At 38.3% G+C, this 8,623-nt stretch overlaps 1 protein-coding gene across 18 annotated transcripts in view; it reads right to left on the bottom strand.

Annotated features, from left to right (window-relative positions):
• The window catches only part of LOC124954736, a 108,272-nt gene that overhangs the window by 1,295 nt on the left and 98,354 nt on the right, over positions 1-8,623 (bottom strand). For 12 of the 18 annotated variants that reach the window (XM_047508114.1, XM_047508092.1, XM_047508172.1 and 9 more), the window contains 10 exons: positions 6,889-7,707; positions 4,424-6,546; positions 4,038-4,326; positions 3,660-3,869; positions 3,253-3,567; positions 2,597-3,025; positions 2,287-2,515; positions 1,791-2,205; positions 1,144-1,705; positions 1-1,010 (listed from right to left, as the gene is read on the bottom strand). The exon at positions 1-1,010 is cut by the window's left edge and continues 1,295 nt beyond it. In XM_047508114.1, coding sequence (XP_047364070.1) covers positions 798-1,010; positions 1,144-1,705; positions 1,791-2,205; positions 2,287-2,515; positions 2,597-3,025; positions 3,253-3,567; positions 3,660-3,869; positions 4,038-4,326; positions 4,424-6,546; positions 6,889-7,707 — 5,604 coding nt within the window. In that variant the 3' untranslated portion in view covers positions 1-797. The remainder of the gene's footprint in view (positions 1,011-1,143; positions 1,706-1,790; positions 2,206-2,286; positions 2,516-2,596; positions 3,026-3,252; positions 3,568-3,659; positions 3,870-4,037; positions 4,327-4,423; positions 6,547-6,888; positions 7,708-8,623) is intronic. The other 6 variants (XM_047508182.1, XM_047508207.1, XM_047508236.1 and 3 more) reach the window with 4 other exon arrangements.

The following is an 8,623-nucleotide window of genomic DNA, read 5'->3' as shown; positions in this document are numbered from 1 at the left end:
TTTTTTGGTTTTCGATAAAATTATAAAGAAAGATCTGAATGCATTTGTTTTTTTTTTTTTTTGCAATAATACGAAGCTATGAATTTCTATTCAATAATACCAATTCGTTAATCATTTGTCGTAATATGTTAAGGTGTGCTCAAAATAGTGTGCACTTTGTGAATATTTTGTGATAAAACTTGCTAATATTAATGTGCAAAGATTACGGGAAAAATTGTTTTCAAATACAATGCGCTTGTGCCTTGCATTAAATTATTATAATTTCTTGGATACCTGCGACAACGGTATCCAATTCGCAAAGTCAGTGAATAAGATTTATCGCAAAAGATTCTGCACAGCAGACTATTTCAGACTTCTTGCGCAAATTCTTATATGATAAATTTAACCTCTGTTCAACACCATTTTCATTAATAAACACATGAAGAAGACATACAATAAGAATGAAAAACAATAAATTGCTTTCTATCCCTTATTGCATTATGACCTCTGTATTAGGAACATGATTCCTAAATCCAGTGTTTCTGTATCATATTTCTTTTTCTCTTCTTCTTCTTCCTTCTCTTCTTCTTCCTTTTCTTCTTTTTCTTCTTCTTCTTCTACTTCTTCTTCTTCTTCTTCTTCTTCTTCTTTTTCTTCTTCTTCTTCTTCTTCTTCTTCCATATCGCTATACAACAGCGACAAGTTTAAAAGCTGCGTTAAGTGTTTAACAACAGCTATTTATAATTGAATTTCGCAAAATTTGTGGCTGACTACGATTAAGTGACACCAGTCAACTTAATCGTCAGCTTTAGCTGTTCTCAAACAACCCCAGGTTGCATAGATAGAAGGTACGTCGTCGGATCGTAATATCCGGCCAAATAGTAGATATCGTTGTTATCATAGATGGTAAGATATCTATGAGGTTCTTTTCCCAGTTTTTCTGTATATTCGTCCAACGGTAATACTTCGCATTTGTGCGAAATAGTTTGTACATCATTTTCATCCATATGAGGGGATTCGAATAGAGCACCCTATATTTATAATATTACGAAATATATTTGAAAAATTGTGATTATGAGAGATTTTTTAATATTTTATATTTTTGAATATAAAAAATATAAATGTAAAATTATTTTTATATAATATAAAATAAATATATCTTACCGGATACTTTAGATTGGTTGGACATCCTACTGTTTCTTCAGGATGATAGAACCACTTAACTTTAACTATCATATTAGAACTTGATGTTTCCCACATAGACTCTATACGTCCTATGTATGGTCTATCTGGTCTACCAGTAGAAAGGAAAACTGCACTATCACCTATCTGAATAGTTTCGTTTCCCCTTTGAATGGCTCGGAAAAATTGTTTCTTAGCTCTTCCTTTTGCACCAGGTCTCCTGTAACCCCTACCAGCCCATCCCCATAATTGTCTCGCAGGCAAGAATGCAGCCATTTTACTTCGACTTTCCACCGACTCCTGTCTCTCTCGTACTTTTCCTTTTTTATCAGATTTTTTCGGCTTTTCTATCTTTTCCTCCCTTACTATAACTTCAATTGGTTCGGGAACTGGTTCAGGTTCTTCTTCCAAAACAGTCATTTCTTCACTTTCCTCTTCTTCCTCTTCCTCGTCTTCTTCCTCTTCCTCTTCCTCTTCAACCTTTGCCGGAGTCTCTTTATTTGGTTCATCTTCACTTTTTTGACCACAACAACTTTCCCCGCTACTAAGAAACATCGAAGTTATTAAATTAATGAACATTTATTTCATAATACATTATTACATTATTGTAATTTTATTTTAACACAAACCTTATATGACTTCCTTCGCTATGATTGCAATGATGGCTATGTTTATGCTTATGCTTTCTATGTTTCCTATGCTTGTGCTTTCTATGCTCTTCGCAACCCTTGTGCCTCTTATGTTTCTTCTTTCCTTCTTGAGCCTCGTGCTGTCTCTTCAATTTATCCTTTCTCCTCTTCTTCAAACGCTTACGTTCACGATAATCATCCAATGCCTTTGCACTGATATCATCCGTTTTGTGCCGTTCTATCGAGGCTCCATCGAAAGAGGAAATGTGAGAGGAAGTTGTGGAAGAAACCGTAGATGTTAAACTATTCGATGTTGTACCAGATATAGTATTTATGGACGATCTTTTATCTTCTATCGAAACCGAGGTCTGTCGACGACGTTTGCCCAAAGATAAAAGAGGATTTGGATCGTATTCTATAAAGGGACATAAACTATTGAATAAATTTGATTACATTAACAAATACTTATAATGTAAAATCATGAATAATTACGTACCAACAACAGGATAATCAGGCTGAAGTAATCTGATGTCATCCAAAGCTATTCTACCGCTATCGCCATCATCGAATTCAACACTGACAAATTTCTCATCGAGTTCGGGATCTGGTTCGGTAGGTTCGACCGATGTTCCTGGATAAAGACATCTGTATTGCTCGCTCCAATAAGCACAAAGTCTCGTACCGGGTGGTAATTCTTTCGTTGAACTTGGACATACCTCTACGATCTATAATAAATAATTATTTCAAATTGGACATGGTATATTGGTCTAAATAAAATAATTTTTTGAAATAAAATGATATTTTACCGCGTCCCGTAAAATCTCTTCCCTTGAATGAATATGAGGTCTATTCCCTCGTTCGCCATCAAGAGTAATAGCGTAAACATCTGGAGCTTGAACAGCGCTAAGTCTTCCGGCATAAAAGAGACCACCCATAGCCGTCAGAACTCTTAACTGATCAATGGCCAAGTGAGCCGACGTTAGCTTACATCTATTAATAATGCTTTCTGTTCTTTCCGCTTTAGCAACCTTCGCACATTCCTTACAATCTTTACAATCGGACGATTTTCGACGTTTAGATTCCTTCTTATCGCGATCGCTCGATTTATGTCGACTCGGGGACGACGAGATAGACTTTTGTTTCTTCTTCTTCGATTTATCGTGCTTATTCCTTTCCATCTCTCTCTCGACTTCCTCCTCCCTCTCTTCCTCCTCTGGTTGTTCAACATTTTTTTCCTGTAACAGGAATTATCATTAAATATACGTACAAAATATTTCAATGAATAAATATTTTCAATAAGATTTTCTCGCTTAAACCAATATGAAGGTTCACGTTTAATAATAATGATGACGACGACGACGACGACGACGACGACGACGATAATGATAATAATAATAATAATAATAATAATAATAATAATAATAATAATAATAATAATAATAATAATATTGAACGTGATTACCTCAAGAATTTCCTGGCTCATGGTATCCGACGATATATTTTCAACGACAGTACTCTCGTCGTCCTCCCAGGTTTTTACCTTTGCCTCGGCTTTCAGTTTTGGTCTTACCTTATTACTGTGTTTATCCAACTTAACTTCGTGACTTAGTTTAGCCTTCTCCGCGATAATCGAACTGATGACATTTTTATTATGCAGCGGAGTTTGTTTCGCGGGTTTCATCTTCGCCTTGACTGATTTGTGATTCTTGGAGGAAGCTTTTAAGGACAACATTCCGGTTTTAAAGGGTAGGGGAGTATAACCCGACTTGGCGATGTACTGCGAGAGAGGAACACGTTTTACGCCGAGAAAAATGCGATATGATCGTCGACGTATTTCTTAATTTATCAAAATCTTCCGATAGATCTTACCTTGGTTTGAAGATGCCTGTTTTTCGGCGACAACAAATAACCCACGAGGGAACTTTTGCTTTTTGGTTTTTTCGCAACAATAGTTTCTGTAAAGTGTCTTGTATTCCCTGACGTGCACATAAGTTTTCTGGGGCGGCCAACTTTACGTTTCTTTGATGCTGAACTAGAACTTGCTACGGTTGGTGCTGGCGAAGATGTATCGTATTCCATCTGAAAAAGAAAAAAAAAAAAGAAAAAAAGAATAAAAAAATAGAAAAAAATAAAAAAGAAAAAAAGATTAGAAAAAAAAAGAAGAAGAAAATAAAAGAAAAGCTACTTGTACAAAATTCGAGTGATCATTCTCAAGTAAAATTTTTCAAATCAACGATAATTGATTACCCTTCCAGTACTCTTGTCGTCGTCCTCTGATTGTATCTTGCTCGTTGGTAAAACCGTGATAGGCGAAGCAACCGGTGGTACTGGTATAGGTATACTCGGTATACTATCCAAAAGTTTAATGTGACTTCGAGGTTCACCGAGTTTCACAAGATTCACGTTACATCTTGGCATGGCCAAGACTGCTGACGTTAATGGCGGTGGAGCTCCGTCAGGAGAATGAGACGGAGACTTTTGACAAGGGACTGCTGGTTCCAAAATGGGAGGAGAAGAGAGAGTACCGTGTTCGGAACTGAAATATATATTTACATGGACGATATGTATTTATCAAAATTATTAAAATTTTATTATTATTATTATTATTATAAATTAATTTATCGATATTTTACCTCGATGAATGGCTCTTCTTTCTCGGTCTACCTGGACTTCTCTTGTCCTCCTTCTTTGGCGTCAACCTCGATAGTTCCTTTTGCTTTTCTCTGTATTGTCTTTGAATATCCGCCAATCTCACTCTCATATCCAACTCCATTGCATCCATATTTGGCCAATCCCCATCTTCCTCCGTATGTAACTTTTTACCAACATTCGCTTTTGCATCCAATTTTACTTGCCTATTTCTCTCATCTATGGATTCTTGTCTTTTTTGCGTATTTACATCTACTTCCTCCTCTAATCTCGTAGTAGAACAAACTGTCTTGTCGTTTTCCGTTTCGGAATCTGTCAAGGCATCTTCCTTTGATACATCACGATAACATCTATCATTTCCGCAAAATCGATCGTACTGTTGATCGTAACGTTCCAATGTTTCCTTCTTTCTATCATAATCCAAATCGTTATTTTCCTTATCGAACTTTTGAACGCGTTCACGTTCTCGTACAAATCTTTCCGCCAACGAAGAAGTTTCCTCATCGTCGATACCATTTTCCTCAGCGAGATCTATACTTCTGTTTGGTTTCTCTTTCACTCTGAATACCATGTCTTCTTGAAATCTAGCTCCGTGTCTTCTACTTTTACCACATTTCTCGTAATAACGTATCGATGAATTCTTTCCATCGTCTGTTGTCTCGTATACAACATCGGCTTTAAGTCTCTTCGATTTCTCATAATTCTCATCGTCTCCATCCGTACTTTTTCTTTTATCCAATCTCTTTCTTTCCTTCTCCAAACTCGTCCTTCCAAGATTTAACAACAGCCTACCGGCTCTCGATATTTCTTCTGAACTCTCGAGATTGAGCTTTCTCGGCACTTTGTCTCCAACCTCTTCCATGAATCTCTGCTCAGCCAGAGCACACAGCAAACCGAGGGGACTATCGACGTTATTATTATTGCTCTCACCCTGAGGAGAGATCAGTTTCCCTCTGCTAGGCGATTTCTCGAGATCCGGAGTCGAACAATTCTGTGCCTCCGGTTTCAAATGCTCGAACTGTTCGATACTATTCGAGAGCAATTCTAAGCCGCTGAGATCGACGTTCGATTTTTGCTTCGTCGAAATGGCCAATTTCAATTTCGTGCTTTGATTGTCGACAATGGTGGCCGATAAGAAAACCGTGTCGTCATCGGCATTCGATGCTCTATCTAAACGACTTTTTTTCGGTGGACTCGCATTTACCTCAGATACATCGTCCTTGACCTTCGACTCGCAGGCAACTGCTAACCTTTTCCTGATGACGTATTCCTTGTCGTTTATATTCTTGATATTGTTATTGTTACTCCTACTGTCGTTATTATTGTCGTTATGTAAATATTCTCTCGAATAAGCTAAACTGCTAGAATCTTTCTCCGAAGATCCTTCGATCTCGGATCGTTCGATATTCTCACGTTTCTCGTTCAACAATTTTTCATTTTCACAGGATCTCAATATATGCTTCTTCAAACCGTTCTCCAACTTTCTCGGCATCGTTTCCGAGTGTCTTCTAGAACGCGAATTATCAACGTTACGTTCTTTAGATTCATCGATCTTTTGTAATGGACAGGAAGATTCTTGCATAGCGGCGGCCGCATTTTTCTTCAATTTCTCGACAACGTTCTCGATACCTGGATGAGATCGTTCAACCGAATGTCTCTTCATTGAATCCTTTGGCTTCTCTATTGTCGATACATTCTCAAATTTTGAATTTTGTTCGTCGAAGGAACCATCGTCGGCTTCCTGCTTGATAACCACAGTTTCCAATTCTTGATCGTCGCAATCGATGTTAGGCATATCGAAAGATTTCACACTGATTTGCGGCTTCACTTCTGGATTTTGTTGAACAACCATTTGAGGACGGACATCGCGATTTTTCCCGCAGCTCTCGCAATCGGGTATATTCTGAGACGACGTAGTCGTCGTCGTTGTCGTCGTCGTCATTGATTGCGGCCCGTTATTCGACGTCGAATCGACGATCACCTTTGATTCCGGGTACATTTCCTCTTTCCTTTGTGACTCGCAACAAGACGTTTCCGGTGATAGTTTGGCGATAACTTGATGTATTACTGTACCTCTCGATTCTTCGGCGATACGATCGATCATCGGCTAAAACGGAAATTTTATTTATCGATCGTTTCAATAGATTTCTCATATGATATACTCAATTATGAAATAGTCAAAGTTATGAAATGAATAAAGAGATAATGCTTTGTTATTGATATAAACAGGATATAATTTCTTTGTCGAGTTTCATTCGAGAAAACGGAGAATAGTTCTTTTTAAATCGAAAATCGATACTCTATAAACCAATTTTTATATCAGATCGATATTTTAGAAACAGATCTGAAATTATCCAAAAAAAAAGAAAAAAAAAACAAAAAAAAAAAAAAGAACAAAAGAAAAGAAAAAAGAAAATAGACGTAATAAAATGTTTCATAACATTCTTACCTCCTCTACAATGATCTTCTTTTCCTCCTCACGGTTTTGATGTTGCTCTTGCGTGTTATCGATCGCATAACTTCGTCGACGATCTCGAAGACGATCGGTTGAACGATCCCGTCGCGTACCAAAGAACTCCAAATTCTCATGGAAACTGTCACAGTTTTCCTCGGTGATTTCGATGATTCTAGGACCAGTTCTTGCGTCTCTGCATATCGGTGATCTGCCATTATCGTAGCAATCGTCGTCATCGTTGATCGTCGAACGATCGTGCCTCGAATCTTCTTCCTCGTCCTGCTCCAAATCATCTTGACGACTTACGACACGTTCGATCGTTCTATCGATCGACGTGACGCTTCTGCATTCCCTTGTGATAGAATATTTTGGACAATCAGCCATGTTGATGATCGTATTCTCTGCTTTATCGACCTTGCCAACTATACCGCATACGGTAGGATTGACCGTGGTCGTTGTCGTTGTTATCCTGACGACATTGCACATCTTTTCTGGAGTCGCCGCGACGATCTCGAAATTCGTTAGATTCGTCAAATTCGTCGTTGTAGTAGTCGTAGTCGTCGTAAGATTCGTCGCGGTACTAGCACATTGAAGCTGACACGGGCTAAGATTTTGCTCCTGTTTCACCTGAGTCTCCATTGGCATATCCTGTTCCTGTTCGGCTTCTGGCGCTTCCGTTTGATTTGAAGCATCCTGAACGCCGACCATCGGTGTCATTTGCGGTGGCTCGATCGCATGGATCGTCGTCACTTCTGGTGGTGGTGTCAGACAGGATACCGGCGAGGTTGCCTTCGAAATAAATGCATTTCGCTGCTTTTCGCAGGATTTTCGATCGTCAAATACGGGCGTGCTTTGCGATTTCAACGGATAAAAAAAAGAGAGAGAGAGAGAGAGAGAGAAAGAAAGGGAAAGAGAGAGAGGTATCTCGAATAGTGATATATATAAGTATATATATGATCGAACATAAATTTCAAGTACTCGATAATTCTTAAATACGATTCGAACCCTTTAACAACATACTCCTTTAGACATTCAAATACATACGTACAATTTTACAATTTCATAACATATTTTCACGCAAATTGTAGATACCTTTTTTAATCAGAAATTAAGAATCTCTAACATATTCACGATCTCGAAAGAGGAAATTTGAAATTCAAAAATAATTAATACGAACGAGTCGTTTTTAACTTAACTAACGAGATAAGAAAATCAGAAAGAAAACGGAACGCATAGGAAAAGCTGCGTTCACTTGATAGTGCCGATGGATGATAATGATAATAATATCGATGATAATTATGATAACGATGATCACGCGGAAGAGGACGGAGAAATCGCAAGTAAGTAAGTAAGTAAGTAAGTAAGTACAGGGAGTACCTCGATAGGTTGGCGGGGAAGAGAGGAAACAAAAAAAAAGATAGGAAAAGAGAACGGATAGCTAAACAAGAAGAGAGAGAGAGAGAAAGAGAGAAAAAGAGAAAGAGAGAGAGAGAGAGAAAAAGAGAAGGAAAAAAGATGATGCAGCATCCGATTCGAAAGAGAAAGAAAGACGAAGATAGAGAGAGAGAGAGAGAGAGAGAGAGAGAGAGAGAGAGAGAGAGAGAGAGAGAGAGATAGAAGGAGAAAGAGAGAGAGAGAGAGAGAGAGAGAGAGAGAGAGAGAGAGAGAGAGAGCGCGCGTTCCAGCACCGACACGGATATTACGTAGCACGCCGTGCTGGTGGAGCGAG

This window comes from Vespa velutina, chromosome 1 (genome assembly GCF_912470025.1).
Source record: "Vespa velutina chromosome 1, iVesVel2.1, whole genome shotgun sequence".
Classification (NCBI taxonomy): Eukaryota; Metazoa; Arthropoda; class Insecta; order Hymenoptera; family Vespidae; genus Vespa; species Vespa velutina.
This window is presented reverse-complemented; position numbering and strand designations above follow the sequence as displayed.